Source organism: Aethalodelphis obliquidens, unplaced genomic scaffold (genome assembly GCF_003676395.1).
Source record: "Aethalodelphis obliquidens isolate GAN/ISIS:26980383/991018 unplaced genomic scaffold, ASM367639v1 scaffold12, whole genome shotgun sequence".
Classification (NCBI taxonomy): domain Eukaryota; kingdom Metazoa; phylum Chordata; class Mammalia; order Artiodactyla; family Delphinidae; genus Aethalodelphis; species Aethalodelphis obliquidens.
Window position 1 is genome coordinate 25,274,833 of NW_020837956.1, and position 23,013 is coordinate 25,297,845.

Here is a 23,013-nt window from a genome sequence, read left to right on the forward strand (position 1 = left end):
TGGTGCTGGAAGATAGGCATGGGGAGAAAAGCCTGAGCAAAGAAGAGTGGGCCCTAGAGGTGTTCTCCTTGTCTCCCAGATGGTCGGGGCAGAAACTTCAGGTTATCAGCATCGCTGAAGGAGGGTTGGCTGTGTGTTCAAGAAACATGATGCTCAACTGTACTGTGAGGGTCAGGATCTGAAATTCCCCATGGGCGGCCCCAAGGCGTGGCCCAGAGTCTCCCAGGGGTATAGCCGGTCTTAAGCCTAGTGAAGCACTAGCTTCTTGAACTGTGGCCATGGTCAGGCACTTTGGGGGTAAGTGTAGAATAACGGTTTGTAATTAGCACAGGTCCATGGAACGGCTTCAGTATTTTGTGTACGGAAAAGAACATTTTTCTGAGGAGATTTTATCTTATTTTAGAGGTCCTCGACTCCTTCCCCCAACAACCCCCGCACCCCTAAAAAGGTTAAGAAGCCGTGTTGACTTCAGGGCTCCCGGACTCCTTAGACTAAGAGAACCGATGAGAAGTGGGGGAAGGCGCTATACCTTTCAAGGGAGAAATTGTAGCACGCTTACCTTCGGTGGCGTTTCACGGGGAATACAACTCCCAGAGGTCCGTGCGGCAAAGCCCGAGCTTATTGGCCAATGGGAAAGACCGTCTGATAACGGGACACAAGCAATAGCCAATAGGCAAGGGTCATTGCCGAGCTTCCCAGCCACCGCTCACCTATCAGGGGCCTGGGAGCCGATGCTTCCGGTCCCCCCTCAGGGCTTCGGATCCGCGGTCTGTGAGCAGGTAGGGCCCAGGGGAGACTGATTTTCGGTGGGGCAGTGAGACCAAAGGTATTTTTGTCTCCACTGCTTCCCGGCCTGGCTGTTGTGGGGAGGCTGTAGGTGGGCGGGGAGAGAGGTGGAAGGACAGGCACTTTGGGGGAGGGGGGAGAAGAGGAAGTGTCACATGTGCGGAGAGGATGGAGAGAATGGTGGGGGGCCGCGTGCGAGGGCTGGCGGATGCGGACGAGCAGCGGGTGGGTTTAAACCAGAGAGTATATTCCCTGTGACTCACGAGTGAAACTTCTGGGAATATATCCTAAGGAAGCCATTCAAAATGAAAAACATGCTTTATGCATAAACACCTTTATCCCAGCGTTATTTATAAAAGGATAAAGTTGGCTCTAACCAGATATCTCACCAGTAAGGAAAAATTATGGAACTTCCCCAACAGTAAGGAAAAGTGAATATTAAGTGGCTTCTAAAAATAATTTATAAAGTCTTTAAATAACATGGGGAAATCCTAATATATAATGTAAAGTGAAAAGATCGTGATATGTAATTGTACAGTATGATTGAAAAAGTTTAACCCAAACTGCATAGAAAAATATCTGGAGGGATGTAGTCATAATTTTCTTTGGATGAATGTTTTTTTGTGTGTGAATTTACCTTTTGACCTTTTTAAAAAATTTTTATTGGAGTGTACTTGATTTAAAATGTTGTGTTAGTTTCTGCTGTACAGCAAAATGCATCAGTTATACACATAACATGTATCCGCTCTTTTTTTAGATTCTTTTCCCATATAGGTCATTACAGAGTACTGAGTAGAGTTCCCTGTGCTATACAGTAAATCCTTATTAGTTATCTATTTTATACATGGTAGTGTGTATATGTCAATCCCAATCTCCCAATTTATCCCTTCCCCTCCCCCCCCTTTCCTCCCTGGTAACCATGTTTGTTTTCTACATCTGTGACTCTATTTCTGTTTTGTAAATAAGTTCATTTGTACCATTTTTTAAGATCCAACATATAAGCGATATCATATGGGGATTTGTCTTTCTCTGTCTGACTTACTTCACTCAGTATGACAGTCTCTAGGTCCTTTTGACCTTTCTTGTATGTTAATTTAAAACAATAATAAGGGCTTCCCTGATGGTGCAGTGGTTAAGAATCCACCTGCCAATGCAGGGGACACGGGTTCGATCCCTGGTCCGGGAAGATCCCACATGCTGCGGAGCAACTAAGCCCGTGCACCACAACTACTGAGCCTGCGCTTTAGAGACTGCAAGCCACAACTACTGAAGCCCGTGCGCCTAGAGCCCGTGCTCCGCAACAGGAGAAGCTACCACAATGAGAAGCCTGCACATCACAACAAAGAGTAGCCCCTGCTAGCCGCAACTAAAGAAAGCCTGTGTACAGCAACGAATACACAATGCAGCCAAATAAATAAATAAATAAAACAAAAAAACATTAATAAGTGTAAAGAACTTGGAATTATTTTATAGTGAAAACACAATAAATTTAGAAAAACAAGTTGGGGAGTATGTAACTGTTTAAACCTACTGGAAGTGCTCCATTTCACTGGAGCCCCTTGATTCTCACTATAAGTTGTCTTTAAAGAAGGTTAAAAACAGAAGAATTAAATGGCCATAGACTGAGCACCAGATCCTCGTTCTGACCACCTCTCCCCTGAATTAATATAGTCAGATTTTCTCTTCCTAAAACAACCAGGGCTCCTGATTTGAGAAATCTTATAGTCTGAGGGTTGAGAGACCAACAGGTATACAGTTAACTTCAGGCAAATTGTAAATATTTTAAAGCATACAAAATAATTGGGGAGCACCAGAAGGTCATTTCAGCCTTTGTCCTCTTGGTTCTCTGATCTTTTAACTACCAACTCTATAACAGTGACTCCCAAATCCTTACCTCTGACTGCCTGAGGTGCAGTGCTACCCTATAAACATCTTAAATGAAGCACATCTAATACTAAGCTTATCACACACTACACACTGTTCTTACCTTTGAAGCATTCTCTGTCTTCTTTATCTCTGATTAATGGTTCAGCAATTTCCCAAGCTAAAAATTTGCATGTTATCTTTAATTCTCCTTTCTTCCTCACCACTTACCCTACTTGATATCAATTTTATCTGCCTTAGAAATATCGCTTGAATCTGGCCCTCTTTCTCTACTGAGGTAGCTACAAACTTGGCTCACTTTCTCATCCTGACATTCAAACTGTTGCATGGTCCATTATTAAACTTGTCAGCTTCCTAGTTTCTCAGGTCCATTCTGCACATTGTTGCATGAATGTGTGCTGGTTCCTCTAAATTCCAAATTATTCAGCAGGGCTTTTATGATCAGGGAGATAAGGTTGGAAAGGTATAGCAATATAAAATAATTTAAGGCCTTCAGTGCTTTCCTTAAACATTTTGGAAGAACTTTTATATACACAGACTGTGGAGACTCATCAAAGGTATTTGAGCACAAATGCAAAATTACCAGAGCTGTGACTTTTCTCAAGATAATTCTACCCAACACACAGAGTCCAGGCTCTGTGGGAAAGAAGAGACTGAAATGAAGAGGACTTCTTGTCCTACCCTACTACCAAGGAAGAGGTGGTCAGGACCCTGACTAATAATGGGAGTAGAAGGGATTGGAAGAGATTTTTGTAATTATCATTGGGTTTTTGAGGAAATTTTTCATTATTTTTAATTTAATTTTATTGAAGTATATTTGATTTACAATGTTGTGTTAGTTTCAGGTGTAGAGCACAGTGATTCAGTGTGTGTATATATATATATATATATATATATATATATATATTATATATATATTTTTTTTTCAGATTCTTTTCCTTTATAGGTTATTACAGAATATAGAGTATAGTTCCCTGTGCTACACAGTAGGTCCTTGTTGGTTATCTATTTTATTGGGTTGGCCAAAATGTTCGGGTTTTTCCATAACATCTTTTTTTTTTCTTGGCTGTGTAGGTTCTTCATTGCTGCACGTGGGCTTTCTCTATTTGTGGCGAGTGGGGGCTACTCTTCGTTGCGGTGCGTGGGTTTCTCATTGTGGTGGCTTCTCTTGTTGCGGAGCACGGGCTCTAGGCGTGCGGGCTTAAGTAGTTGTGGCACGTGTTCTCAGGAGTTGTGGCTCGCGGGCTCTAGAGCGTAGGCTCAGTAGTTGTGGCGCACGGGCACAGTTGCTCCGCGGCATGTGGGACCTTCCCGGACCAGGGGTTGAACCCGTGTGCCCTGCATGGGCAGGTGGATTCTTAACCACTGCGCCACCAGGGAATCCCTTCCATAACATCTTACATCAATGTATATAGTAGTATATATACGTTAATCCCAACCTCCATAATTTAAACCCCACACCCCACCCCACACCCCGTCCTTTCCCCTTTGGTAACCATAAGTTTCTGTATCTGTGGGTCTATTTCTGTTTTGTAGATAAATTCATTTCTATCTTTTTTTTTTTTAGATTCCACATATAAGTGATATCATATATTTGTCATTTTCTGTCTCACTTACCATACTTAGTATGATAATCTCTAGGTCCATCCATATTGTTGCAGAGGCATTATTTCATTCTTTTTTATGGCTAATACTCCATTGTATATATGTACCACATCTTTATCCATTCATCTGTTGGGCATTTACGTTGCTTCCACATCTTGACTATTGTAAATAGTGCTGCAGTGAACATTGAGTTGCATGTATCCTTTTGAATTAGAGTTTTCTTTGGATATATGCCCAGGAGTGGGATTGCAGGATCATATGGTAACTCTATCTTTAGTTTTTTACCAAATTTCTTCTTGTTAGTAAAGATGAAAATATTAAAATTAATTCTTCTAAAACATCTCAGTAACTTTATTGTCAAGTTTTTTTTCCTTTATTTACAAATCCTTACGCTGTGCTAACCCTAGCCATACACATCCTCAATGACATTAGACTGACTTGGGTGGCCTAAAACATATCATATAAATTGCTTTTGATGTAACTGGCCCGTTAGGAATTTTCTCTTCCAGGAAAATGTATCATGCATTATTTATCAATAAAAGTCTTTTTTTTTAAAGTGCATAAGTAGGTATTAGGGAAAAGCATATATTATCTTATACAAGACCAGTGGGTTTGAGATGGCAGTTTTCTTCATTAGTAATGTCAGAAGACATATTTTTCCATTTAGCAAACCACTGTAGAACCACTTAACCTGACCTCATGTGTAAGAAGCATAACAGAAAAAAAAAAAAGAAGAAGTATAACAGACCATTCCCTCTTAGTAAAAGATTCTAAGAGTAGGGATGAAGCTAGCAAAGAGGAATGAGAAAAAAATTGCAGGTAAGTTAAAAGCAAATCCTCCAGTTTGGTGAAGAATACATTTCTTTGGATTTAGGGTCTGAAGGCAGCTTCTCAAGTTCTGTCTTTGACATTTACTAAGTACAATAAAACAAGGTTGAAAAATGTCCATCGGATTCAGTGACGTGGATAGCACTGGTGGGTTGGTGAGAGTTGTTTTGGAGAAGAGTTGGGAATGGAGTCAATTTGGGGTGGGTTAAGAAGAGAATGAGTGGTGAAGAAATGGACACTGCAAGTTTAGACAATTCTTTGATAACTAATAAGATTAAACATCATTTAGAATATGTTTATTGATCATCATAATTGTTTTGTAAATTGCCTGTTGATATTCTTTGGCCACTTAAAATTTTGTCGTTTTTTTTTTTTTTTTGCAAAATTTTGTCGTTTTAACTGGCTTAAAAGAACTTTTTATTTACTTATTTATTTATTTATTTTTGGCTGCGTTGGGTCTTCATTGCTGTGCAGGGGCTTTCCCTAATTGCAGCGAGCAAGGGCTACTCTTTGTTGCTGTGCGTGGGCATCTCATTGTGGTGACTTCTCTTGTTGCAGAGCACAGGCTCTAGGCATGCAAGCTTTAGTAGTTGTGGCATGTGGTCTCAGTAATTGTGGCTCGCGGGCTCTAGAGCACAGGCTTAGTAGTTGTGAGGCACGGGCTTAGTTGCTCCCCAGCGTGTGGGATCTTCCCGGACCAGGGCTCGAACCCATGGCCCCTGTATTGGCAGGCAGATTCTTAACCACTTTGCCACCAGGGAAGTCCCAAGAACTTTTTGTAAATTAAGTATTTTGTACATTTGAATCTTTAGTTTGTTTTTTCAATTAGAAAAGGGCTATTTGAATATATACTTATTATAAAAACAGTCTTTCCAAAAAATACAGAAATAAGTAAAGAGGGTCCCACCTTCTCTCTTCTGTCACCTCACTCCATCTCAGTATGTACTGTGAACAGTTTGGTATGTGTTATTTCTGATCTTTTTCTGCATCTTTATGTAAATATATACAAACACATGTATATGGACATATAGAGGTGGATTTCTTTTTCATAAATAGTAGCTTACTAAACATGTTATCTTGTGAATTTCACTGCTTTTTTTGGGGAGGGATTTTTCCATATCACTACCCATGGAGCTTCCTTATTTTTTTATTTATTTCCATGTTGATGTACATTTAGGTTTTTCTGTTACAAAAAATGCTATAGTAAATCCTTATACACATACATATACATGTTTGAGTATTTCTATAGTAGTGTAAAAAGTCTTTCTTTTAAATCTCTTAATTTTTGTTTTGCACATTTGGATCTTTAATCTATCTGGAAGGTGTTTTGTTATATGAAGAGCAAGTTTCTTAACTTTTTAGAGCTTCAGATCTGTTGTCTCTCACCTAAGAATAACAGTGCTACCCTCACAGGACCGTTACAAGGGTTGTATTGGATTCTAGGTGACCAGCACCATGTGTGGCACATACGGGACATGTTTATTCCCTTCCTTTCCTTCTAATTTGCCCAGCAAATTCAGGTAGTATCTGGGTGTGTTTATAGAATATGGTCTGTTTTTTCATATTCAATAACAATGTCATCCTGATTTCCTCAGTTTTGACATGTCTCACATTTCACAGAAAGGCTAACCCCAAAATTTTACCATCGAAATTGATGGAAGTTAGTAAGGCTCTACCATATTTTAAACTGGTGACAAAAGGGAGTTTAAGTGTTGCCTTTTGCTTTTCCTTCAGTGTTAGGAAGGAAATGAAATAAAGCATACTGACAAGAGTCAGATGTAAACAATCTAAAAGAAAAATATACATGAAATAAAGTTATTTGAAAGCCTTAAAAATGAGGGTCTTTTAAAATATCTTGGATCCTTAATTGCAATAAAAATTATTACTCTTTCAAATAATATGCATTTTGTAATTAGGTTTTGACATTTAACTTTACAAGATTTTAATCTTTATGCACACTTATGATCTTATTATATATGTAATTGTTACATACTCTGTTTACAGAAGGACTAGAGGCAGCCATCTATAGTATTGATCAACTCCATGATGAGTTGACTCATTTCTGGCCTTATGTGCATCTTGCATATTTTATTGGCTCTTTCTAATTCATCATAGTATCATAGTGAGGCTACAGTAAAAAACTGTGATTACAGTAACTTACGGAGACACAGGGTTAGTAAGCCTTTTTTGTTTACCTGATTTCCTATGAGTGGCTCAGAATTTTGAACCAGAAACTGCTACCATAAGCGTTACTATTTTGCCTGTATTGCTGATTTTTAGTACCCCAGTTCTGTGATCAAGGAAGTTTGAACTAGAGGTGCCCCAAATATACGTTTGGCTGCATAAATCACCAACTGTTAAAAACCAGTATGGCTTCCCTTGTGGCACAGTGGTTGAGAATCCACCTGCCGATGCAGGGGACACAGGTTCGATCCCTCGTCCGGGAAGATCCCACATGCCACGGAGCAGCTAAGCGCATGTGCCACAACTACTGAACCTGTGCTCTAGAGCCCGCAAGCCACAACTACTGAGCCCACATGCCACAACTACTGAAGCCCATGCACCTAGAGCCCGTGCTCCACAGCAAGAGAAGCCACTGCAATGAGAAGAAACCTGTGCACTGCAATGAGGGGCGGCCCCCGCTCGCCACAGCACAGCAACAAAGACCCAATGCAGCCTAAATAAATAAAATGAATTTAAAAAAATTAACAAACAAACCAGTATTCCACAGAGGCAGTCATAGAATGAACCTGTGGACCAATAACAAAATATGAAATTTCATCCCCATTATTAAAATTTTACTAAAACATTTTATTCATTAGGTTTCAAAAGTTTGACCTTATTTTGCAGGAAAAATAATTTCTCAGCACTGCCAGGCAGTCTTTTAATCTGTCAAATTCCTCCCATCCTTTTATCCTCTCACAATAATGACCTGTGAAAGGGCTAAGCCAGTTGTCTTGTAGAATGTACTACATCCTGAATTTGTCTGACTATATTCTTATGGTATAACTTCCTAATTATTTCAGATAACCTTTATCAGAAAGGATGGAGTTGGGAAGAGGAAAACTTCTCAGGACTGGACTGAATGCGTTGTATCAAGCAATACACCCAATTCACGGCCTTGCCTGGACTGATGGGAATCAGGTAGTCCTGACCGATTTACACCTTCACGGTGGAGAGGCCAAGTTTGGGGACTCAGCGGTCATTGGACAATTTGAACATGTGTATCGGGTGTCCTGGGCCCCACCTGGTACAGCTGACACGCCTGCTCTGCTCGCTGTCCAGCACAAGAAGCATGTCATTGTGTGGCAGCTGTGTCCTAGCACTACGGAGACAAGCAAATGGCTGATGTCTCAGACCTGTGAGATTAGACAGTCACTCCCTGTCCTTCCCCAGGGCTGTGTGTGGCACCCAAAAAGTGCTGCCCTGACTGTGTTGACTGCACAGGATGTCTCCGTTTTCCATAATGTTCACTGGGACAGTTCCCAGGTCAAAGTGGACATCAGCACCCAAGGCCTCATTCACTGTGCATGTTGGACCCCGGATGGCCAGAGGCTGGTGGTGGCAGTAGGCAGTAGCGTGCATTCTTATATTTGGGACAGTGCTCAGAAGACTCTTCACAGGTGCTCCTTCTGCCCAGTGTTTGATGTGGCCAGCTACGTGCGCTCAATCGGAGCCACTGTGGACTCACAGGTCGCTATAGCCACTGAGCTTCCACTAGATAAGATTTGTGGCTTAAATGCATCTGGAACCTTTGATGTTCCCCCTAGTAGTGAAGGCACTTGTCTGTATACTTTACCAGTTATTGACGAAGTTTCCTCTGAAACAAATTCTGAAACACCAGTTTCTCCCTTTTCTTCATCCTTTTCTGATCCTCTGGATCTAACTCATATACACTTTGATGGATCTAAATCTGAGGCTAGTTCTCTTATTTGTCTAAGAAAAAAGGACTACTTGACAGGAACTGGCCTGGATTCTTCACACTTGGTCCTCTTGACCTTTGAGAAGGAGGTTACCCAAAACAGAAAAGTCACCATCCCGGGCATTCTGGTTCCTGATCTAATGGCGTTTAATCTTAAAGCACAGGTAGTCGCAGTGGCTTCCAATACGTGTAATATAATTTTTATCTATTCTGTCGTTCCATCATTTATGCCAAACATCCAGCAAATTCAGTTAGAGAGTAATGAAAGACCAAAAGGCATATGTTTCTTGACAGATAAATTATTGTTAATTTTGATAGGAAAACAGAAATCCACTGATTCAGCATTTCTTCTTTCTTCAAAGTCTGATCAGTATATGATTCGTTTGATTGTTAGAGAAGTTATGTTGGAAGAAGGCTCTCCAGTGACACCGAGTGAAAACCAGAGTGGTCACTCTGCTTTCAGTACTCTGTTAAATAAAGCAAATAGAAAAAAGCTAATTGAAAGTCTTTCCCCAGATTTTTGTCACCAAAACGGAGGGATCTTGTTAACAGCTAATAGCAGCAGTCAAAGTGGAAGGCCTGGAAGAACACTTATTCAAGAAATCAGAAGTCCTCCATCCAGTATCTGTGATGGCTCCACAGCCCTAGAAACTCTAGATGCCGGGCCTGTTAACCAGTCGGTAACACTGCCCGGACCCAGCGGCACACCAGACCACAACAGTACCGCGGGACCTCCTAACTTACAAGTGGAAAATGAAAATTATCAGCTATCTAAGATACTGGAAATTTTATCTAGGAACCTGATTGAAGTGCAGCAGCGTCTTTCTGAACTCACAGACTTTCTACATAATGGAAAGAAATCCTCTCCAGTGTATCCACTCTCTCAGAATGTGCCTTACGTTCACATCACTTGCCAGGTAACTTCTCCTTTGAGGAGCTACCACTGGCTCCTGCAGCCAGTAGGTACTGCAAGAGAAATTTATTGATGAGGAAGTATAGTATTCTAGTTGAACTTCACTGATCTGGACATGTTATATTCAGGCAAGTTGTTATACCTTTCCAGGTTGGTTGGATGGGCACACATACCAGTATACACCGTGATTTTATCATGTGCATGGTGTGAAAACATGAATGATTGCACTCATTGTGGCACGCTATGTTTAGAAAAAAATTTTAATTCATGCTGTTTCATTGCGAAAACCTTTTCCTTATGCAATCGCAGACACTCTTCTATTTATAAGAGAGCTTATAATAGCATAACAGCATAAGATTATAACAGCATCTTATAATATGCTGTTAAGAGAGGTTATAGTCATTAAAAATTTTTAATGCATCTGTTTATGCCTGTATACGCAAACATAAAATATTATATAGTGGGATCATACTATATCTGTTTTTATCATGAACACTATCCTTTCCCGTCACACTTGGCCCTGCTCCTCCTCCCTGTAACCCACTTTAACTAGCAGCTTAATGTGGATCCTTTCATATTTTACTTCACGCTCATATAATCTTACACAGGTCTTTGTATACGTAGGTATATAGGTGCGGGGGGTGTTGGTGGTGACTTTGTCATTGTTTTACAAAAATGGGGTCGTATGGTGCATTCTTTACTTCATGTTGGGAGTGTGCTTGTTTATTCAGCCTTTCCCTTGCTGATGGACATTCACTTTGTTTTCAGTTCTTAGGCACTCCAAATGGTGCTGCAATAGTATTCTCATATGTATCTATTTGTATTCATACTTTTATTTCTGTTGGCTTGGTTCCCAGAAGTGGAAGTGCAAGTTTGAAGAGTATATATATAGAGTGGACACATATATATAGAGTGGACAGATTGCCTTTCAAAGATTTTTTACTAAACAGTGCATCATCACATGTCCATCAGCGACCAATGAGACTGTCCTTTTCCTCACTTCCTTACCAATCTGATGAGTGCAAAGTGGTATTTCACTTTTATTAATTTGTATTTCCTTTACTATTAGTGAATTTGAGTATGTTGTCATGTTTTTTGGCCAACTGAATGTGAATTGCGTTTTGCTCATTTTTTCCTATTATCAGTTTAAAAGAGCTTTTTTTATATTATAGAAATTGATATATATGTAATAGTCTAGATTTTCTTGAATTATTTTACTATATTGTTTTTACATTATTTATTTTTTTTTTTTGCGGTATACGGGCCTCTCACTGCTGTGGCCTCTCCCGTTGCAGAGCACAGGCTCCGGATGCACAGGCTCAGCGGCCATGGCTCACGGGCCTAGCCACTCCGCGGCATGTGGGATCTTCCCGGACCGGGGCACAAACCCGTGTCCCCTGCATCGGCAGGCGGACTCTCAACCACTGCGCCACCAGGGAAGCCCTAAAATTTTTTTAGTATAAAAAATTTCAAACACATAAAATATATTTTTAGTTACGAAAAAATTGTAAACATATAGAAAGAATACCTAATGAAACCCTATCTATATCTATCACCTGGATTTAATGGTTGTTAACATTTTACCATAATTGCTTCTTTTTTTTGTTTCCTAAAATATTTTTCTAAGTAGAGGCATCATGGTGTTTCACCCATAAGTATTTTGGGATGTTGTTCTAAAGTGTAAGCACATTTTCTTTAATTATCACTGTACCATTACCATACTTGATAACATTAACAATAATTACTTAATATCATCTAATACCTACTTCTTATTCAAATTCCTAAATTGTCCCCCAAACCGGTTAAATCACAAATAAATCAGTTAAAAATCAGTTAAGTCACTGATATAAAAAATTTTTTTTAATTAATTTCACAAGCACATTAGTGATCTTAGTTCTATTACGTACCAAAGCTAATTGAAACAAATATTTATAAACATTTAACATCCCAATCCTAGATTTTTGAAGAGGATTTTTCCCACATTGTCTTCAGCCAAAATATTTAAATGGCTTTATTAACTACATGAAGTTTTCAGTGTATTTTTAATAAACAGATTTTTTATTTTTAAAAATTATAGTACTTTATAAGTGTGAAATCTAGTTTGGATTTTTTTTTCCTTCCATGACTTTTCAAATATTTTTTCTTTTTTCCCTTTTTATTTCTCTTTTTGAATAGGCAATTCATTTACTTGCTTTAAAAAACAAAACATTCTTGCAATAGAAAGGTATATACTGAGAAGTCTTAGTTTCACCCCATCTTATTCAGCTTGTTCCCTTCACCTCATATAGGTAACCATTTTAATTTTTATTACTTTATTCAGATATTAGCAGATCTTACTATTTATTTTTATTTTTCCTTTTGTTACACAAAAGGTAAGGTACTATATACAATGTTCTTCATCTTTTTCCATTTAGTTTCATAGTCTCAAGAACTCTGTCAGCACACAGAGCTTTTTAAATTTTTTTAACAGATACACAGTATTTTTTTTTCCTAATTACAAAAGTAATGTATGCTCATTGAAGAAAAAATTTAACCAATATAAGCATATTTAAGTATATTTAATGTTTATTGGTTTTTTAATATAAGCATATTTAATGTAAGCATAAGCATATTTAATGTTTGTTTATTGGGTTTTTTGGCCATCCTGTGTGGCTTGTGGGATCTTAGTTCCCCAACCAGGGATCGAACCTGGGCTTTCAGCAGTGAAAGCGCAGAGTCCTAATCACTGGACCACAGGGAATTCCCAAAAATATTTAATGTTGAAAGTAAAAATTCTTCATAACCAAACCCGTAGAGAAAACCACAGGTATAGTTAGTAATGGAAGTATTTATTCCATTTTTTTCTATGCATTTACTAAAACCTTTGTCAATCTAAAAGATATAATGTCTAATTGTTTGTACATGTACATGTACATGCTACTCTTTGTTGCGGTGCTCGGGCTTCTCATTGCGGCGGCTTCTCGTTGCAGAGCACGGGCTCTAGGTGCACAGGCTTCAATAGTTGTGGCATGCGAGCTCAGTAGTTGTGGTGCACGGGCTTAGTTGCTCCGTGGCATGTGGGATCTTCTCGGACCAGGGCTCAAGCCCGTGTCGCCTGCATTGGCAGGTGGATTCTTAACTACTGCGCCACCAGGGAAGTCCCTAAATAGATTATTTTATCAAACAATATATACTTTTTTACAAATATTTTTACAAATATTTATATTTGTAAATGCATTTTTTTTTAAGTAAAAAGAAATGTGTTTTTTGCCTTTCAATTCTTCCTTTTCTCAGTTTATAATGAGCTAGTTCAGCCAAGCTGTTATCAGTAAGTACTTCTGGAGGTAGAATTTTGGGGACTTTACTTTCTGCATTTTAAATTTCTGTTTTCTTTATGTTGAGCATATATATCTTTTTTAATGAGAAAAGTAAAAGAAAAACAAAATAAAAGCAATGAAGAGTTTTTCCCCCTATAATATCAGAAGCGACATTTCATAAGAGTTAAGATGAATAATTAGTTGCTTATGGCAGTTTATTCATGTGCTATCTTTTAAAATGTTATTACATAGTAGACATACATCTTTTGAGCTGTTCATCGTATCAAAAATGGAGTACAGTTTACCTTTTATCGTTGAAATTATTTTTCTTAGTAGTCAGAAAATGAGTAGTGATAACTTTAACAAGAAAATAAGTTAGACACATAACTTATAAAACTTTAAGAAATGCTTACATGAAGATATTGTCTCATAATATAGAATTAGAAGTTACATTTTTTATTCTATGTTCTATGAATATACCTTTGGACTCAATGTGTCTTAAAATAGAGCTATAATTGTTCTATATTTTCTTTCTGTATGGATAGTTGCAAACATTTTCAAACATGCATTAATTTTTAATATAACTTTTTAAAATTTAAAAATCACTGTTATTTGTACTTTTTCTAAGCTAAGTGAATTTTTACCACAGTTTGTTTATTTTACTTATGCAAATCCTCTGCTACTTCACGACTTAGGGCAGTCTTTCTTGGCATTTTTTTCCCCAATAAAGAAAACGTAAAACTTCTTAGTTATACAGGCATACCTAGTTTTATTGCACTTCAGAGAGATTGTGTTTTTTACAGATTGAAGGTTTGTGGCAACGCTACATTGTCAGATGATAGCATTTTTTAGCAATAAAGCATTTTTAAGTTAAGGTATGTACATTATTTTATTAGACATATGTATCTGCACACTTAAATGGACTATAGAATATGCATTAGGAAACCAAAAACTTTCATGTGGCTCACTTTATTGTGATACTAGCTTTATTGCAGTGGTCTGGAACCACACCTGCGGTATCTCCAAGGTATACCTGTTTCTACAACAGCCAAGCAGTTGTTCCTCACCATCAGATTTTATCTCTCAGGCTGCCATCCATCATCCTATAGTGTTATTAGTCACATCCTAGGAAAGCCAGTTCCTAGCAATAAGGACATAACGCTGGGGAAGAACAGAGCAAAAGGAAATTAGGGGTTGTGTTTTGTCTGATTCTTTAGTTGTGTTAAATGATGCAGCAAAAAGCTCCTTATTTTTAAAACTGAAGTTTAGTTGATAGCGGTAATAGATAGGAATTTTTAAAAATACACATTCTATTCTTAGGAAATGTTAACTCCATTGCTTCTGCAATCAGTTTAACAACTTTTATTTTTATATTTGAAGAAATCTTATTTTTTAGGTCCTGTTGTAGAAAAAAGAGCCGTGCTTCTCTGCAACGGCAAGCTAAGACTCAGTACAGTCCAGCAGACTTTTGGCCTCTCTCTTATTGAAATGCTACATGGTAGGTAAAATTCAGAAATTGACTCTACCTGACACCCCCTCCCTCTATTAAGTAACTTTCACTGGTGATGAAAATGAAGTGTACCAACCATTCAGTGATTCATTAGATAGTTAAAAAGTATCATTAATTGCCTATTGTATGCCCAGGCCTATTATAGGTGCCAAAATACATGGAAAATATGGGTTCTACCCTTAAGGAACTTACAACCTAGCTGGAAAACCTAAATGTACACATGAAAAAAACAAATAGAGTTATGAAGCAATATATAACAGCTGCAAGGAAATAACATAAAAACCTCATATATACTTGTTGCACTAAAACATAAAGATCATAGCATTGCAGAATATTTCTTTTGTGTGTGTGGGTGGGAGTTTTATGTATACATTTTTTTAAAAATATTCTTTTCCACTATGGTTTATCACAGGACACTGAATATAGTTCTCTGTGCTATACAGTAGACCTTGTTGTTTTCTTTTTTATTTTTGGCTATGCAGCTTGTAGGATCTCAGTTCCCCGACCAGGGACTGAACCCTGGCCATGGCAGTGAAAGCTCAGAATTCTAGCCACTAGGCCACCAGGGAACTCCCACAGAATATTTCTTAAAGGAATTGTCATTTTAATATGCAGCAGACTTGTGGACATGAAGGGTACTCCTAGGTGGCAAGGGACTGAATCATGCCTGTATTCCATCCAATGGAGAGCATGGCGGTTTTCTTATGCCTGAGTCTTCAGGACACCCACTACACTGAACATAGAACTTTGTTTCATCTTTTCCCCCTTAACATTGTAGCATCAGCATTTTTCTGTTTTGACACATGAATTTATGATATGACTTCATAACAGTTATTTTTACTGGGTTAATAGTCTATCCTGGGCGTACCATATATATTTCTCCTTCCAGTTTTATTGAGATATAATTGACATATAGCACTGTATAAATTTAAAGTGTACAACATAATGATTTGACTTAAATGCATCATGAAATGATTATCACCGTAAGTTATTGAACATCCATCATCTCATATAGATAGAAAAAACTTTTTTTCCTTGTGATGAGGATTTACTCTTTTAATACCATATTTTACTTGGCCATGTTTTCTTTGACATTTAGGTGGTTTCCAATTTTTCATTATCATAAATAACCGTAATAAAAACCTCTCTGCATATTTTACATGTTTTTGGAAAGTGTAGATTTTTAGAAGTGAAATTACAGGGTCAACAGGTGAGACACAGTAGACTCGAAAGAACCAGAGAAAGTCCAGGTATGTATTATGCTAGTGGCCCTAGGTTACCCCAGAACAAACTATTTAGGATTATCTGGGCCATTCTAGTCTACCTCTAGTCAGCTCAGCCTCCTTGGGTGTCTAGAGGCTGGTATGGATCTCAGGAATATAGAAGTTTCCTCCAAAGAGTAGCTGTTCCAAACTTCACATAGTTTCTGGAGAAACTGCTTAACAGCATGTATTGATATATAAGTTAGGAACACCGTACACCCCTAACACCTGTGTGCACACATGCACACACAAGCTCAAATGCATAGCACTGAGTGATTAATGCCTAACCTGGGTGAAAATACATGTTCCTTAGCTATGCCTGTCATCAACATCCCCTTGCTGCCATGTAACCTGACCTTAAGTCTATACTGGGTCCCTCCATCTCCCCATTCTCTGTAATGTCTTGTGATGGTCAGGTTCATCAACTACTACATTCTTTTCCTCAAAAAAGTCGTATTTGTCATATTTTTCTTTATAGAATAAGACAGGATATTCTAAATTGCCTATGTGTTTATTTTACTTTGCAGACTCCCACTGGATCCTTCTCTGTGCTGATAGCGAAGGCTTCATCCCCTTAACTTTCACAGCCACACAGGAAATAGTCATAAGAGATGGTAGGTCAAATGACTTTAGGGGCCCTGTCTCTTGAAGTCTTTTAGAGACATACTGCCCAAAGCGTAGATGCCACCGGCTGTTCTAACCATTTTGGCAGTATAGTCTGATGCTTGTTTGTAGAATATTTGCTGCACAGCCTTTCAGATGAGGTTTTTACAAGCAAGATCTGTTTTCCGACGCTCCCCAGCTAGGATTTGTACTGTCGCTGGGAGGTGAAGAACTTGCCATGGCTAGCTCGGCCACCTCTCCCCGCAGGCTGACATTGCCTACTCTCAGCAGAGGCCAGTCTTTGGTAGATGGCTCAGAAAGTGGTTATTTATGTATTCATTACTGTGTGGTTTTGTCTAAGGGCAGAATTCCCGGTGCAAAGCGATCTTATGGTGCCATGTGGATTGTGTTTTATGGTTTCTCTGAGGTTTTTTTGTCCCTTACCCAAAACAGTGTTAAAGCCCTTAGAAGCACTTAAAAGGTACCTCAGCATTGTTATAAATCTTTTTCTTGGCTTAAAGTTGAGTGTGAGGAGTGCTGGAGAACATCTGCTGCAGCCTATCTTTTTACGCCAAACAAGCAGGAATCAGCAGAGCTCAAAGGAAGACAAAAAATCGATTGACTTCTGCTCCCAGGGCTACCTAGAACAGAAAGTAGTTCTCATGTTGGTTGGACCTCCCAGGATATAAACCTAACCCTCTCACTTCCCTAGAAAATTCTGGCTGACATAGTTCCAGGTACTCCTAAAAACTGTCCCTGGGCAAATTTCAAATGAAATTTCAAGTGCTTTGACTCCCTCTGGACCCCATTTCAGTGTGTCCTGATGTTACTAGTATAATGCTAAGCATAGGTGAGGCCTACAGCATGATTTGTGCTGTTGCCACTCATGATTTTCTCCCTGATAGGTTACCCACCCCCCATTGTTGGGATCATAAAAATGTCCTATTTTTTCCCCAGTAATCAACTCCCTTAAATTGTCACTTTAATTTTGATATTTTTCTTCCCCTCACCTCCCGGATTCAAGTCTTAGAGACCAGCATAGAATCTGTGAGAGAAAGTATTTCAAAAAGTTGGAGGTTTCACTGAATCTGAGATAGTTTATTATAATTATGGGCTAAAGCACCAGCTTAGCATAGTGGAAAGAGCCCTGATTCCAGCTTCAGATAGATTCACCTTTTCTCACTGCCTTCAGACAGTCATAAGCTTCAGTCACTGCAGCATAACGAACGGATCAGTGTGTAGCTGGTCAGAGCACATCTGCAGATAAATTGTTTCAGCCATAGGAGCTCAGATGCATAAGAGCTCAAGTGCATCTTTTTCACCCTTTCTTTTAAAATCATCTGGAAAGAAATATTTTGTACCCTTGAGGACTCCTGTTGGTCTGTTACAGTTTATGAAGGTGGAGCTGGGATAGGGAAGAAGCGAGGGCCCACTTTGTGATTGAAATGCGTTAGAGGAGCTGCTGGGATAATGAAGTGGAGCCCCTGGAACCAGTCGCCTGAGAGCATTGGCTGAGGACAGTCTGAGGCCTGCTTCCATTTTTAAAGAAAGTGTCCAGGTGGGGTGAAAGCACAGAACTGTGAAGCCTCAAGAGGGGGTCTGGGGTACCCCGTAGTAAGATCAGTGTAGGTCCCGCACTCAAGGTGTATGTTATACTCATTTCGCTGGTCAGAATCCTGTGAATGAGTCTTCAATAAAATCACTAATGGTTGTTGTGGCTTTTGTGAATGTTTTGATGGTGTTTGCTTTGTGATTGTTGCTGGTATAAAGGAATGTTCTTGATTTTACATATGTGTATGTTGTCTTTGTATTTCTTCTGGTGGACAGTCGAGAACATAAATTTTTTCTTTCCGGCAAATCTGATTCCGTGACAACTCTCAAACATAAGATGTTTCCTTGGCCTTTACTATTTATAATCATTGGAATCATAGAAGATAATCCAGTATTTGTTGGTTTGGGGAGAGAGGGAAACAGGGAGAGAAGAGCTAAATTCTTTAAATTATTGTTTAATGTTACATTGAGAATATTTTGCATAAAGACATTATTTATAAATTCTATTTTGGGCCCATATTTTAAAAAATCTTGTACGGTATTATTTGATAAATGCAATAGATGTAAGGTGTAGGAAGGCTTAATAATAAAGTGAACCACCTACGACCTAATTTAAGAACCAGAACGTTACTAGGAACCATTCAAACTCCCTGTGTATCCCTCCTGGATCCTTCTCCATAGAGGTGACTCCACCCGAGAGGTGACTGATCTCTAGATTGTTGTAAATTATCATTTCTTCATTTCTTTTTTTTTAATTTTTTATTCTTAATTTTATTTTATTTTATTTTGGCCCCGCCGTGCAGCTTGCGGGATCTTAGTTCCCTGACCACGGATTGAACCCAGGTCACCTCAGTGAAAGCGCCAAGTCCTAACCATTAAACCACCAGGGAATTCCCTCTTTCTTTTTAAAAAGGAGTTCCACCATGATCACATATACACATTGGCCTAGATAATGTAATGTTTTTGAGCTTTATACAATGGTATTTTATTGTATGTACTCTTCTGCAACCTGCTTTTTTTTCACTCAGTATTGTTTCTAAGGTTCATACTTGTTATGTGTATGTTCTATTGCTTTCATTGTTTGAAGTTACCACAATTTATCCGTTTTCTTGCTGTGCACATTTGGATTGTTCCCTGGTTCTATTTTTGTGATTATAAACAATATTGCTTTGAATATTCTTATTAAATGTCTCCTGATGCAGGTGTTTGAAAAGTCCCTCTAGGGCCTTTTATCTAGAGGTGGAATTGCTGGAGCACAGGGTGTATGTAAATTCAAGTTATTTTCCAAGGTGATTACATCAGTCTTCATTCCCAACAGCTCCTATTGCTCTAAGGCTCAAGGGTTCTTAATTTATGACCCTCCAATAGTTATAAATGGTTTCTCCTTTAACCTGATTTTTACTTCTGGACCAACAGTGAAATTGAGCATCTTTCATGTGTTTATTGGCCATTCCAGTTTTCTCTTTTGCAAAATGCCTGTTCTTGTCTTTTGCCCAAATTTCTATTGGGTTGTCTTTTTCTTGTCAAGTTGTAAGGATTCTCTTCTTTTTTTAAATTGAAGTATGGTTGATTTACAATATTATGTTACCAAGTTGTAGGGATTCTTTATATATTCTAGATGTTGTTTAGTATGTGGCTAATATCTTCACCCAGTTTGTGACTTGTCTTTTCTCTTCCTTGATGGTGTGTTTTATTGAACAAACATAATTAATTTTAATGAAGTCACTTTTTTTTATTGAAGTAAACGATTTACAATGTAATGAAGTCACATTTATCTTTCCTTTTATGAAAGTTTTGTCTTTCACATTTATTTCTTTAATCAACATTCTGTTGGGTACTTGAGTAGGACCTTCTGTAGATCTCCCGAGTTTTCTCTTGAGGAGTAGCTCACTCCTCCACTATTCTGTCCTGCAAACTCTAGCCACTTTGGTCTCTTCCAGCCGCTCTTCTCAACTCAGGGAGCCCTCTGGGCTCTAAATTGGTTCTCTTCACTGTCATCTGGAAATTCTTAAGGCAGTAAACTGGGGCAGTTGTAAATTTCACTTCATTTGTTTCCCTTCTCTTAGAGATTCCTCCTTTGTTGCCTGATGCCACTGCCTTGAAAACTGTTGTTTCATATATTCTGTCCAGTTCTTTTTGTTGTTTGTTTGTTTTTTAACAAACCAGCCAAGATGTGAGATCTGGTCTCTACCGCTCCATCATGGCCAGAAGCAGAAGTTTTTCCACATTTTATTCATTTATTCTTAGGTACTTGATATTTTTTGTTGCTACTGTGAATGGTTTTTTTTTTTTTTTTTTTTTTTTGCGGTACGCGGGCCTCTCACTGTTGTGGCCTCTCCCGTCATGGAGCACAGGCTCCGGACGCGCAGGCTCAGCGGCCATGGCTCACGGGCCCAGCCGCTGCGCGGCATGTGGGATCTTCCCGGACCGGGGCACGAACCCGCGTCCCCTGCATCGGCAGGCGGACTCTCAACCACTGCGCCACCAGGGAAGCCCTGTGAATGGTATTTTTAAAAAATTATATAAGTGTTGCATATAAAGTGCAATTCTTTTTTGTTAATTTTATATCCAACTACCTTGCTATACTGTCTTATTAATTCTAATAATTTATCTGTAGATTCTTTGGGTTTTCTATGTAGGCAATCATATCATTCACAAATAATGAAAATTTTGTGGATAGTGGGCATCCTTTCCTTATTCCTGATTTTAAAGGAACTGTTTCATCCTTAAAAGTGATGTTAGCCCTAGGTTTTTGGTAGATACCCTTTTTTTTTTTTTTTTTTTTTTTACATGGGCCTCTCACTGTTGTGGCCTCTCCTGTTGTGGAGCACAGGCTCCAGACGCGCAGGCTCAGCGGCCATGGCTCACAGGCCCAGCCACTCCGCAGCATGTGGGATCTTCCCAGACCGGGGCATGAACCCGTGTCCCCTGCATCGGCAGGCGGACTCTCAACCACTGCGCCACCAGGGAAGCCGTACACGTTCTTATGTTTAAAAATTTCCTTTTCTTCTTGGTTTTTAAGTACTTTTATCATAAATGGGTGTTAGATTTTTATCAAATGGTTCTTTCTGTATCTATTGAGACTGTAATTTTTACCTCCCTTAATCTGTTAATGTGGTGAATATCACTTGATGGATTTTTCTAACATTAAACAAACTTTGCATTGTTGGAATACACCCAGTATGTTCATGATGTATTTATTTTTTAGACATTGCCAGACCCAGTTTGCTAATATTTTGTTTTGGATTCTTGCTTCTATGTTCATAAGTAAGATTAACCTGCAGATTTCCTTTCTGTTTGCTTTTGCTTGTCTAGTTTTGGTTTCGAGCTTATTCTGGCCTGGTATAATGAGTTGCTGAGTATGCCTTTTTCTGTTCCCTGGAAAAGTTTTCATAAGATAGGAATGATCCTTGATTGAATGTTTGATAGACTTTGGATCTGGTCTTTTCTTTGTGGGAATGTTTTAAAATACTTATTTTATTCCTTTAATATTTATGGGACCATTTAGGATTTCTGTATATTTACACCCAGACACATATACACTCAATTCTGTTACAATGTTTTGAAAACAAATTTGTTCCAACACAATTGTTATATTAGGGAACTATTAGAGCATAACTTGAATTTCCTGTTGCTTGTGTACCAGTTTTGTCCTTAAGAAACACTAGGTGAACACAGAAAACTGTACCCACCTGAACTGAGTCCCATAGGGATACACAAACATATATATAGATACACATATATACACATCTCAAACACCTAACGATCAGCTACATCAGTTTGCTGTGTGTGTTATGAGCCACACCCATCCATATCTGGTGTTACAGCTTTCTGTTAAATTTCAAATAACTTCTACCATTTGATAATGGTAGAACCCACAAATTGCAACACTTTCCCTTGCTTTAATCCGTACTCGGTGTATATGGGGAATGGGGTGGTGGAGTGAATGGGAGAGAAAGGAAACTAAGAAGAGACCAAGTTTTGGGTTTTGGTGACTGGATAGATGCTGACGTAAATTCACCGAAAATGCAGGAGACAGAACGTAGGTGGGGAGAAGGTGAGGAGTCCATTTTGGACATGTGATGTTTTAACTGCCTGGAAGACACTGAGATGGGCATCTGATCTTTGATTCTGGGGACCTGAAGGTCAGCAGAGAGCTCAGGGTTGGAAATAGAGTGGGGTAGAGGTGGTGGTAGTGAATGAAATCACTGGCCCTGGGAAGCCCAAGATGACCACAGAGCATCAAAGGAAGAAGCAACGGAAAAGTCAGAAAATGCATGGTCAGAGATGGTGGAGGAGAACCGGGAGGGAGGTAAGGGAGCCAAGGAGGACAGGGTTTTGAAGAAGCACGGACAGCATTATGGCTACCTGTGATTGAGGTTTCCTTGGTCAGTGTTACCCCACCTAATCATCAGACCTGTCCCAACATGTAGGTAACAGTGTACACATTTCTTTCATGAAATAAATGGAGGGACTTCCCTGGTGGTCCAGTGGTTAAGACTCCGTGCTCCCAACGCAGGGGGCCTGGGTTCGATCCCCGGTCAGGGAACTAGATCCCTCATGCTGCAACTAAGAGTTCACATGCCTCAACTAAAGATCCCACCTGAGGCCCGTGAGCCATGGCCGCTGAGCCTGCGCGTCCGGAGCCTGTGCTCCGCAACGGGAGAGGCCACAACAGTGAGAGGCCCACGTACCACAAAAAAAAAAAAAAAAAAAAGAATCCGCCTGCCATTGCAGGGGACACGGGTTCAAGCCCTGGTCCAGGAAGATCCCACATGCCGCAGAGCAACTAAGCCCGTGCGCCACAACTACTGAGCCTGCGCTCTAGAGCCCATGAGCCCAACTACTGAGCC

General features: G+C 39.2%; 1 protein-coding gene across 5 annotated transcripts; it reads left to right on the plus strand.

The window, feature by feature from the left end:
- Positions 1-731: 731 nt before the first annotated feature.
- WDCP (WD repeat and coiled coil containing) lies at positions 732-18,398 on the plus strand. Of its 5 annotated transcripts, none has more exons than XM_027113719.1 (4): positions 732-779; positions 8,130-9,942; positions 14,615-14,732; positions 16,534-18,398. In XM_027113719.1, exons 2-4 carry the CDS (start codon positions 8,149-8,151, stop codon positions 16,653-16,655), a joined length of 2,034 nt encoding a protein of 677 aa, XP_026969520.1. In that variant the 5' UTR covers positions 732-779; positions 8,130-8,148; the 3' UTR covers positions 16,656-18,398. The 5 variants fall into 5 exon arrangements, 4 of the variants coding, with proteins under 4 accessions (XP_026969520.1, XP_026969519.1, XP_026969521.1 ...); XR_003434154.1 differs by having other exon boundaries at positions 751-826; positions 14,631-14,732; positions 16,534-16,647; XM_027113718.1 differs by having other exon boundaries at positions 751-826.
- Positions 18,399-23,013: the final 4,615 nt, after the last annotated feature.

What these genes read in the sequence shown, in the direction of transcription:
- WDCP (XM_027113719.1), top strand. Translation starts at nt 8,149, where the DNA reads ATGGAGTTGGGAAGAGGAAAACTTCTCAGGACTGGACTGAATGCGTTG. An exon ending in ACGTTCACATCACTTGCCAG is followed by an intron (nt 9,943 to 14,614) that starts GTAACTTCTCCT and finishes TTATATTTGAAG; the next exon opens with AAATCTTATTTTTTAGGTCC. An exon ending in TCTTATTGAAATGCTACATG is followed by an intron (nt 14,733 to 16,533) that starts GTAGGTAAAATT and finishes TTTACTTTGCAG; the next exon opens with ACTCCCACTGGATCCTTCTC.